Source organism: Hyperolius riggenbachi, chromosome 9, assembly GCF_040937935.1.
Source record: "Hyperolius riggenbachi isolate aHypRig1 chromosome 9, aHypRig1.pri, whole genome shotgun sequence".
Lineage (NCBI taxonomy): Eukaryota > Metazoa > Chordata > Amphibia > Anura > Hyperoliidae > Hyperolius > Hyperolius riggenbachi.
Genome location: NC_090654.1, coordinates 72,753,973 through 72,766,076, shown reverse-complemented (window position 1 = coordinate 72,766,076; position 12,104 = coordinate 72,753,973). Strand labels below are relative to the sequence as shown.

Below are 12,104 nucleotides of genomic sequence, written 5' to 3'. Positions count from 1 at the left end.
TAAAAATGGTGAGAAGAACAGCCCAGCCAACCTGTATAAGCAAGAATAATAATGCAAGAAATAATCAGTTGAGTACAGTTTTCTTCTGTACTGTATTTTCTAAAAACAATAAAACCAAATTCAAAAGCTAAAATCCCTCAGCCCCCTCCCCAGAAGAATAGAAACCTGCATGATCCGAGCAGCTCCCCCACATGCTACAATAAAGAATATGCAGCAGCAGCACGAGAGGCAGCTGTGAGATCTGCACCATAAATTTGCTCCAGCATAACAATGCACAATGTAACTTTGCAGGAATAATCCAGCCTGTAGCCAATGCAGCCCGCACTCTGCTGCTACTGCTGCTGGTGGGAGGGGGGGTGTCAGGCACGTGATCCAGCCGGCACTCCATCTGGAAAGAAGCAGGATTGTTGTCTCTTTAAATCGCAGAACTAGCTGTGTCCCCCCTCTGCAGGAAGGGACATGCTTGTCTCCAGCCTCCAGCTGCATTCTCAGCGCTAGCTGCCCGCAGCCTGCCCAGTGCTGGAGCTCAGCTGAGGCTGCTGCTGCCGCTGGGGTCCGGAGGATGCTCTGAGCACAGGGGCTGCTCCAACTTCTCAGGAGAGGAAGATGAGCACAGGTAGGCAATGCTGCAATCCCAATCACTGCTGGCTTTCTGGCTCACACTACAGTCTGCAGGCTTAGCATTAGATAATTAGCACATTCACACACAGCTTTCTGCATGGGTTCAGGTCTTGCTGGGACTTGCAGTTACTCAGCAGCCTAACAGTACCAGGTGCAGGAGGTTGCATTCAATGATGCTGTCAATTCGTCAATAGTTCTGGGTCAGTTTTATTGACTGTATATTTATCCATGTGTTTTGTGTATATGTATATACGTGTTTTGTGAGTATATATATATATATATATATATATATATATATATATATATATATATATATATATATATATATATATATATAGTATATATATTCCTGTCTGTGCATCGCTACCTTCTCATTAAGATCGTTACATCATGAGTTCCTCCAAGGACAGTCAGTGACATGACTATGTACTCTGTAAAGTGCTGCAGAAGATGTCAGTGCTGTAGAAATACATACGTATAATATGGGATGACATTAGACAATAACTATGGTAGGATTAGATTGTAAGCTCCCCGAGGACAGTCTGTGACATGACTATGTACTCTGTAAAGTGCTGCAGAGAATGTCAGTGCTATATAAATACAAAACACTAATCTGCTCCACATTAGAATATGACTATGGTAGGGATTTGATTGTGAGCTCATTTTAAGACAGTCAGTGTCATGTCTATGTACTCTGTAAAATGCTGTAGAAGATGTCATTGCTATATAAATACATAATAATGATAAGGTAGGAAATTAGACTATGACTATGGTATGCATTAGATTGTGAGATCCTCTGAGGACAGTCAGCTGGGAGTATGTGCTGCAGAAGGTGTCAGTGCTATATAAATGCATAATACAGTTATAGATTGGGAGGATATTAGACTATGACTATGGTAGGATTAGATTGTGAGCTCTTCTGAGGACAGTCAGTAACATAAGTATGTACTCTGTAAAGTGCTGAACAAGATCTCAGTGCTATATAATTGCTATATAATACATTCATGATAGTACTATGGCAGGACATTAAACTATGACTATGGCAGAGATTTGACTGTGAGCTCCTCTGAGGACAATCAGTGACATGACTGGGTACTCCGAAAGGTGCTGCAGAAGATGCCAGTGCTGTATAAATACATAATAATGTTATGGTGGAACTAGGACTATGGTCTGATTAGACTGTGGGTAAATCTAATGACAGTCAGTAACTATGTACTCTGTAAAGTGTTGTAGATGTCAGTGACTAATAATAACATGCTAGACATTTGACTACGACTGTAGTATGGAATAGATTGTGAGCTCCTCTGAGGACAATTGGTAACATAACTATGTGATCTGTAAAGTGCTGCTGAAGATGGCAGCGCTCTATAAATACATAATAATTTAGGATGGGCATTCAAGTGCTAATTCTTGCAGCTGATTTGACTACTTAAATAGAATATGCCAGGGATCCGATACTCCCAACATGCCTGACAAATCAACTTTTGATCAGTTTGGATAGTTTGGGTGATCTGTGTTAAGCCAGTGGGATTAGGAGTGGCAGGGGATTGGAGGTCATTTAGCATTGTACTGCACTGAGTAATACAGTGCTACTAGTCCGACCGATTCTCAATTAGACCTCCAATGAATTCTAAGGAGGGGTCGAGTGTACAAAGCAGTAGAATAGACTATTGCTAGATTGGTTTTTAGTCAGGTAGTGATCAATCGCTTGCCATATCAGTCCATTCTGAATCATTGTATGGCTAGTATTACTGGGTTAGTACAGCAGTTGCTCTAAAATGGAATTAGTCATCTACCAGAAAGACTATTGCCTTAACCTTTATTGCTTTCATAATATAGGTTTCTAGTTTTGGTTATTGTTTTAATAACAAAACATGCTCCCGTAGTTGTTACCCCTAAGATCCCAAGTGTAGGTTAAAGCTGTAGTTTCTCAAGATTTTTATAGCCTTTACCCCTTTACGGAAGATGGAGTTTGCTAAACAACCCATTATAGGTATCATCATCTCTAGTAACCCACCACACATAACCTTTTGGTAAGAGTACCCCCTAATACTACATGAAGCTTTTCAAACATTTTTTTAGGCTTTTACTATATATATATATATATATATATATATATATATATATATATATATATATATATTTTATCATTATTTACTGGTAAATCTCAAAGTATACTATTATAAATTGACTGCAGTGGTGTAGCAATAGGGGATGCAGAGCTTGCAACCCCACTGGGGCCCATTGTTCAGAGGGGCCCCACCAGGGACCCTCCTGCAACCATCTTATTAGCTTTTTTATTGGTGTTTTTCTGGTAATGATCAGCTCTATATGTGCATTGCATTATGGTCATCCTTAACAGTTTCCTTACTCTGATTACACCTCTGTGACACGGCAGCTTTTCTTAGCAGGTTTTGGGGCTCCATATCAATAGAGTGCTTGTGGCCCCATGTAAAACTCACACTGGGGCCCCAAGCTCCTTAGTTACGCCACTGGTTGACTGTGAAAAGTTTGAGCACCCCCTAAGCCAATGTTGGTACCCCCTGAGGTCCACATACTGAGTGTTGAGAGAACAGATAGGGGTTAAGGTTTACCATGTAGACCAGGGATGGAATGACCAGCCTCGCCTGGCTGCTAGGACACACATACTTTCTATAGAGAAGGTATAGCCTTCCCCTGCATAATTCTGCCGATAGCAGTTCTATACCCAGTGTGTGTGTGGGTGGATGTTAAACAGTTAGCGCTATGTTAATGCTCACTGCAGAACTATATTGCAAATACTGGACATTGATGGATGGAATATGTTAGAAATTGATTTTTGTTCTGTATTCTAGCAGTCAAACTATGGGACTGATGTAAATATGTACTTATTTAATGCAAACAGCATTGCTAGTTGAGAGGCTGGCTAAACTGATAGAAAAAATATAGATTAGATAGAGAGATTAGATAGATAGATAGATAGATAGATAGATAGATAGATAGATAGATAGATAGATAGATAGATAGATAGGCTTGAATAGTATATATGAGCAGTGATTATAACAGTATTCCCTGTGAGTGTTATGTGTCTTAACTCACTACCAGATACTTTCCCTCTATATTTCTGCCTGTGTGTGTTTCTGTGTTTATATTGCTTTTTTAAGATCTTTACATTTAATTTTATGCTATTGCTTTTCTGTTCTTTCTCTTTTCTGTGTGTTGGCTCCACAACTTTTCACTAATGTATGTATATTTACTATGGAGTGATTCACAGTAACACTACACATAAGGACCCTACATAGTTAAAATTCAGTTAGCATATCCCTCCACATACCCTCATTTATCCAGCTAAACACACTGGATCAATTCTTGCTGGCACAGGTGCACTCCTGCAAGCCATCTATCGCAATTCACTGGCTGCAGCTGTGAGAATCATCCAGCAGGGGGCAGCCTGGCCCTGGTCAGGAGGAGTTGCACTCTCTTTTGTCATCCTGAGGACAGAGGCTGTGAGTGTGTCCCTGAGATTAGGGAGTGGGTCACAGTAACAGGATGTGGCCTACAGATCCATTTCTTCCTTCCTGCTATTGCTCGCCGTTTCTGGAGTCTTTTTAACCCTCGCACTGCCACCAACGCCTTGTACATGATACCTTTGATGGGAATGTACAGTTTAATGATAGCATACCGGTGTTGGCATGGCAGTAAAGTGTACACCTTTCACCTGGAGTGGCAGCGATCATTGCTGTTACACTATTATCTCTAATATAGCATGAGTGATTTATTCCTTATAAAACAGAACGAGAATTGTTATGTCACATAACACTAAACTTGTTATTAAGGCACAGGTATCAGTCCTGTAAAATGAAGAATGTACCTTTATGGAAAGCTGTGATGTCACACCTAGATTTGAAAAGCCATGATGTCACTCACGTTAAATCATAAATGTCAAACTCTGGCCAAATAAGTTTGCCCTCAAATGGTTTCCCCACTGCATTATGTTTGGCCCACTCTAGATCACCAGGGAAGCTATACTGGGGTAAAGCCCTAGATGATTAGGAAAGCCATATGGGGGAATGGGGGAAGAAAGCAGACACCAGGGAACTGTATAGGGCAGGGAGGGGGCCACTAGACACCAAGGAATTGTATAGGGGAGGGAGGGGGGCCACTACACACCAGGGAACTATATAGGGAATGGAGGGGTCACTAGACATCAGGGAATTGTATAGGGCAGTGAGGGGGGTCACTAGACACCAGGGAACTGTATAGGGCAGGGAAGGGGGCCACTAGGCACCAGGGAACTGTATAGGGCGGGGGGGGGGGGGGGCACTAGACACCAGGGAATTGTATAGGGGAGGGAGGGGGGCACTACACAACAGGGAACTGTATAGGGGATGGGGGGGTCACTAGGCACCAGGGAACTGTATAGGGCAGGGAGGGGGGTCACTAGACACCAGGGAACTGTATAGGGCAGGGAGGGGGCCACTAGATACCAGGAAATTGTATAGGGCAGGGAGGGGGGCCACTAAACACCAGGGATCTGTATAGGGCAGGGAGGGGGCCACTAGACACCAGGGAATTGTATAGGGCAGGGAGGGGGCCACTAGATACCAGGGAATTGTATAGGGCAGGGAGGGGGCCACTGGACACCAGGGAATTGTATAGGGCAGGGAGGGGGCCACTAGACACCAGGGAATTGTATAGGGGAGGGGGGCCACTAGACACCAGAGAACTTTATAAGGGAGGGAAGTTGCCACTAGACATTGAAGTTGGCCTGCTAATTAATCCCAGTGTTTAATTTCGGCCCACTTTGCACTTGAGTAAGCGGTAATCTGAGGACAACATAAGCCGAAACTGTGGTCGGGAAGGAGAACAGGCTACTCTGCAAGGACTATAAGAGGTCTGAATGTGTATAAGGTGTATGTGACCATCTAGTCCATACAGATACCTTAGAGGCGAATTGATGCAAATGGGGTCCAGTGTGCATGGACCCTCAATGTAAGTTATATGCTTTTAACCTGTATCTGGAAAAGTTTTAATATAGTGTAACTCCCTGTTGTGTAAACTAAAGCCTGTGTTGTGGTTTATGCCCTGGTGGTGGCCACATTTGTCTCTGAGCACTTGGTGACTGCAGGCTACAATAGTTGAAGGGTGAAAGTGACAGCGCTGAGGATTACATACACTTGTCTAGAAGGTTAAGGCTAGGCATCAAAAAGGGGTTATCATTCAAGTAAACCTGAGGCGACTGTAAGGACAAAAAATGTGATACTTAAAGAGACTCTAATTAAACCCCCCTCTGGGGGATACTGACCTTGGAAGCTTCAGGGTCCCAATGAGGCTTCCCCAACCTCTGAAGTTTGGAGGAAGCCAGCGATGGCTCCTCCGAAAACTACCCCGACAAGCTTGACAAGCAAAGATTTATTTACCTCTCCGCGATCCAGCGCAGGCGCACTATCGGCTCTTCATTCAGGCTAGGCGGAAATAGCCGAGCTCTACTGCGCAGGAATAAAGGACTCGTGTCTGTGCAGTAGAGCGGATACGATCGCGTTCAGCTATTTCTGCCTTACCAGACCGATGAGCCACTAGTGCCTGTGCGCAGGATTGCGGTAGGTAAATATTTACCTCGCTGCTGTTCGGGGAGTCACACCGCTGGATTGCCGGGACACCGGAGGACAGGGTAAGCCTTGTTAAGATCCAGAGGCTTCCCCCTCCCTAGGTAAGTATCTCAAGAGGTTTTTTTTTTAAATTACAGATCCTCTTTAACTAACAAGAGGGAAGCTTCTGGATACTCCCGAGGCTCCTCCTGTCCTCCTCCAGACCACCGCTGAAGCCTTCTTGCACAAGCACAGCCATGCTGCACCCTCGTGAGCACAACTGCACCTGCGCAGTATCACGGACCTGCTGGTGGGTGAGCTGCTCTGGCATACTGCCTAGGCGCAGTCATAGCCACGCAGTACGGTCGCACTCTTGCATGAAGAGGACCATGGCCATGATCAGACATCCAACAAGCTCTTTTCAGATTTCTGTTGGGAGTCCGCGCACGCCAAAAGTGGGGACCAAGTCCAGGAGTATGTTGGATACCTCTGCAGGATCCAGAGACTCCCCTCTTAGCTAAGTATCTGATTTTTTTTATCTTATGTTGACCTCGGGTAGACTTTAAAAGTGGCCATACATCTAGCAATTTGACTGCACGATCAACCATTCGATTCAACCATTTTATAGAATCGAGAGAGAATTGAGTGTGTAACAGAATTCCCAATTGATGAAAAGTGGCTGATTTCATGTCGAATCGACCACTTTAGTTGATCGAGCAGGATGCAAGATATCGGTCAGTCGCACAGGAATCGGCTACTGTTCACATGTCATTCGATCGACTTTGAATCGATTTTTGCATTCAGAGCATGGAGACACAACATCGGACAGATCGATTTGTGAAGGTGAATCGCATAGAATATCACTTGTAGTGTGTGGGCCACTAGTCGATCGACTTTCGATCAACCATACTGAAGTTGATTCCTTACTAAAGTCAATCGCTTTGTCGATTGAATCAGAATCGCTAGATGTATGGCTACCTTAAAGAGAATCTGTATTGTTAAAATCGCTCAAAAGTAAACATACCAGTGCGTTAGGGGACATCTCCTATTACCCTCTGTCACAATTTCGCCGCTCCTCGCCGCATTAAAAGTGGTTAGAAACAGTTTTTAAAAGTTTGTTTGTAAACAAACAAAATGGCCACTAAAACAGGAAGTAGGTTGATGTACAGTATGTCCACACATAGAAAATACATCCATACACAAGCAGGCTGTATACAGCCTTCCTTTTGAATCTCAAGAGATCATTTGTGTTTTTCTTTCCCCCATGCACTGAAGTTTCAGGCTGCTCTTTTCTTCCTGCAAACAGCTTTGCCCTTGTTTGTAATTCCTCAGTATGTGAAAGCCCAGCCAGCTCAGAGGACGATTTATCCAGCTTGTAAAAGATAAGAGAGAAGAGAGAAGCTGCTCTAATCCTAAATAACACACAGGCAGTGTGCATAAAGGGGAGTTCATAGCAGAACCACAACACTGAAGAACTTGGCAGCCTTCCAGACACAGGCCGACAAGTCTGACAGGGGAAAGATACATTGATTTATTACAGAGACTGTGTTAGTAGAAAGTGCTGCAGTTAGCCAGAACACATTAGAATAGCTTTTGAAACTTGTAGGATGATAAAAAACAGGATGCAATTTTTGTTACGGAGTCTCTTTAAGGGTGGAGATTAAGGTTAGGTGTTGGTTGATCTAAAGAGGGAAGGTTATAGTTTGGGCATCAGGAAGGAGTTATTGTTAATAGGGGAGGTTAAGATTAGGTGTCAGGGAGGGGCTTTAGGCATCAGGAATGGTAATAGTTTATGGGAAAGGTAAAGGTTAGGCATCAGGAATGGTAATAGTTTATGGGAAAGGTTAAGGTTAGGCATCACAGAGGGGTTGGTCTAAAAGGAAGAAATTAAGATTTGGCATTAGGAAGGGGCTATTGTTAATGGGGAGGTTGAGGTTAGCATAGCATCAGGAAAGGGTTACCATTTCAGGGGAGGTTAAAGTTAGCTGTCAGGAAGGGTTTGACATTTAGAGGGGTGGTTAAGGCTGTTTGTTAAGAAGGGGTTAACTTAAAGGTAGAAGGTCAAGGTTAGGTGTCAGGAATGGGTAACTGAAGAGGAGGAAGGTGGAAATAGATTTTCAGTTACAGAATTGCCTACAAGTAATCGACATAAGGAGAACCAGCAACTACAGTACCCCAGAAAATAGCATCACATAGCTGAGATGAGAGCCCCAGGTCTGCGCCTGCGACGGCGACTCTGAATGTACCCATTACATACAGTAACATGTTTGCCATACTCAACCAACAAAATAACAAATGTAGCATAATTATCCAATAACCATTTCAAAACAATTACAGTTACAAATTAGTTTTGCTTTCAGAAGGGGCCCCTTTTGCATTTGTTAGTTAACTTTAAATATAAATAGAGTTTTATTATAATTCTTAGACGTTTGCACCCATTAATTATCACCTAGGCTGTCTGAAATAAAGGTGTCTCATTATTCCGGTTAGACGTGTAAGGAATTGCAGTCACTTCTAGTATCTCTGTCATTAGAGAGCGATGGAGGATTGCACTCCTACACGATGCCAGTTTCCAGGCTGTACAGCCTCGTTCAGATGGGCAGCTGACAGGAGCTGCGTCCCGACGGCCAACTGGGTAACATGAAATCTCCAGGTTAGTAACAGCAGCTAGCATGCAGGTCAGTAGAATACATTAGGCCTGGAGCTCACTGGGGATTTCTCCTGGGCTTGCAATCGAGCAAGCACTTAGTGTATCGATCATCCCCAGGCGATTTGCGTTTGGAAGCGCTGTACAATCTACTGCAGCCAATTGTACAGCGCTTCAACTTTGTAGTTTCTTTCTTGTCCGGCAAACTGTTGAAATAAAGTTTAAAATGCTTGCCCTTAGCACATGATTTATTTCCGCCAGCCTCTGGCGCATAGCTCCACCCCTATCATAAGAGGTACTTCTCTATCTTCAAAGCGCTGATGAAATTGTGTGCTAGGAGGTGGGGCCAGGCACTGGAACCCAGAACTCTGGATACTCAGGGGCAGGGCCCGATTTATCATAAAACACTGTAGGCTCATGCCTACAGGTGCCTTATGTAAGAGAAGCGACTCCCCTCCCCATATGTTCCCCCACCTATTTTATTGGGTGGGCTACTTAATACTTAACACATCTACTACCTAGATAAATGGGGTTACCAAATACTGGTGAAAATCTGGCTACCTAGTCAGGAGAGGAGAGATGCCTACCTAATATGGGGGTTTGGCCTTAGTTGAGGGGCAGAGTTTAGAGCGCCAGAACGCCTGTGTCTACAGGCTCATGAACTGTAAATCCTGTTCTGCCCATGAGGTAAGTTAAACCTTATTTAACAGGAGTATCTCCCATAGAGTCGCTGCAAAGCGCTTTTGGAAAGTGATTCATAAGTGTTTTTTTGCAGCGCTCCGACCTCTAGCATTGGATCGCAATTGCTCCAAAAATGCTGCAAGATCCGCAATTGCGATTTAGTCAAATTACAATCACTCCTGTGGGTTCCTCTCCATTCATTTTAATCCGCTTAGCGCTTTTTTGGCGATCCCAAAGCACAGCTGAAATCGCTGGCACTTGTGCTCATGCAAGTAGGCTTCCAAATAACTGTAGCCGTACAAAGCACAGCTCTGGAGATTCACATGCAGGAGACGGCACTACAGTGTCCCCCCCCCCCCCCACACACACACACAGGTGAATCCGTAAGCAGACTATTGACTTCAATAGACTGAAATCCCCCATCCGGAATCACATGCAGCAAATCACCCCTAGTGGAAACGAGCCCTCACTGCCCCATAGACACATACAGCGTACTCATCACGCTGGTCGGTAGGTGAGAACTTCACTCAACATGTGGAATAGTAGCATAGATTTATAGCCTTATAAAATGTAGTTTCAGTGCCAGTAATGACTTAACTCCTACACTGCAGTACATGATGTTTGGGTGTTGTCTAAGTCACTATTGGCACGAAGGCAAAATTCTATGGGACTATACGTTTATTCTGCTAATCTGCATGTTGATGGTGACCACGCATCAGGCAGCTGTGGCTATTCCAGTGATGAATATCGCATATCCTTGCTATGGGGTGAGTCACAAAACCTTTGTCATGAATTAGCCCATCTTACTTGTTATCTCACAATTTCTCTCTTTTTACTTGTCCTAACTCGTGGTTTATCTCTCCTTATTTTACTTAACTCACGATTTAACTCTTCGTATTGCTTATCTCATGAAGAAACTCTCCTTATCTGTTTATCCCATGAATTTGCTCTTCTTCAGGTCCCTTTTGCACTTGTATTGCAAATGTGCGTTGCGTTATCCTGTTTTATCGCAGGGTAATGCAACAGAAATGGAAGTCAATGGGGCCTAGCACACTTACTGCATTGTGTTGCGCCTGAAGTTTCCAAATCACCACCGAGCCGACACAAAGTCAGCAGCGTGTTACCGTATTAGTTCTGCTGTGACACAGCGGCGGCAGAAGTCATTGGAGTCAATGGGCGATGCAGGAATTTCATCGACGGGTGCGTGGTGTGTCACAGCACACATGCACTGACCGACGGGAATCCCAGTGACGTACTTCCTTCTCAGCAGGGAGTACGTCACTGAGAGGGGGCGGGGCTATGCATATGTCCCTGTCGGCGCACTCTGCTACAAGGTCGTATTTTTGTAATTTTTTGCTTTGCGGCGGCATGCAGCAGGAGCATCGCATCCCCACCGCAACACCAAAAATAAGCGTTACACAGATAAACTGCATTTTCCCATGCAGCTCTTCTGCGGGGATACGCTCTGAATCTGTACCTATTGGGAACCGGCCCCAAAGGGAACCTGAAATTAGAGGACTATGGAGATTGCCATCTTCATTCCCTTATAAACAATACCAAAATAATTTACAAATGACTATTGTACACAATAAGACATTTTATTAATTATACAGTTCCTCTTTAAGACATCTACTTGGATGCACAGTGAAATGTGTCTTCCCTTTTATGCATATCTCCTTTAGTAGGTCGCCCCCTATGCATTACATACATATAGATTGCTCTTTGCCCTTGGACGTGATAACATATGACGGTTACCTTGAATCCGAAACACAAGGACACACAACCAGCCCTAGAGAGATGCCTTTTATAGGAAGTGCTTGAGAATCAGAAAGGAAAGCCTAGCACCAGGCACAGATGGAATTATACCGTCTCATAGATTGCTCAAATATTACCTTTTAGGTTAAAACAAGGGGTTTGCTGCAAAAAAAACCAACAAAAAAACAACAATCTTGCTTTAGAAACTTAGACATATGACCTGCAGGACCCAAGTTATTAACCCTTTCCAATCCTATGTCAAACTGTATCTCACATTGGCATTTTCCTCTATAGGAACAATGTCAGACATAGGAAAAGTGGCTGCTGCTAGATGGCGCTGTTTCCGGACAAAATACGGCACAGCATCGTCCTCTTCAGGTGTCTGACGTTCTGGTCATCGCCAGTCCCGTTCCCTCCCACTGCGCCTTATAATATAAGTATTATGTGGGTGCATTTGGGATGATCACTAGGGGCGCCGTTGCCATATGTAGTCGGACAAAGCCTGATCCTCTCCAGCAGCAGCAGTGCTGTGTAATAACGAAATGATGCCAGTGCACGTGTAAGGATGCTTCCCTGGTCTAGGGTGTGAGGAGGTACAGACCCTCCAGATCACCACCGCCACAGCAAACCCTGATCATCCACATCCAGCACACCCAAAATAATTAAGTGCTGGGGAAGGGGGGGGGGGGTGGACAACGATTGGAAAGGGTTAAAGCCCCACATCCAGGTCTAAATGTTTTCTTAGTCCTGTCCAGTCACCCTATGGCACAGCTTGTTGCCATCTGTGTAGGGTATGTTTGTCCGGCTCCAGTCCTCTATGGCCATATCTATGC

The 12,104-nt window shown here is 44.2% G+C and overlaps 1 protein-coding gene across 6 annotated transcripts in view; it reads left to right on the top strand.

Moving 5' to 3' along the window:
- FGD5 (FYVE, RhoGEF and PH domain containing 5) overlaps positions 1-12,104 on the top strand; it is a 321,938-nt gene that overhangs the window by 94,663 nt on the left and 215,171 nt on the right. Inside the window, exon 1 of one of the 6 annotated variants that reach the window (XM_068253046.1) lies at positions 369-616. The exons of 4 other annotated variants lie outside the window; for them this stretch is intronic. In XM_068253046.1, the coding sequence (XP_068109147.1) occupies positions 607-616 (10 nt within the window). In that variant the 5' untranslated portion in view covers positions 369-606. Of the gene's footprint in view, positions 1-368; positions 617-12,104 lie in introns of those variants that run through there. One more of the 6 variants, XM_068253040.1, reaches the window with a different exon arrangement.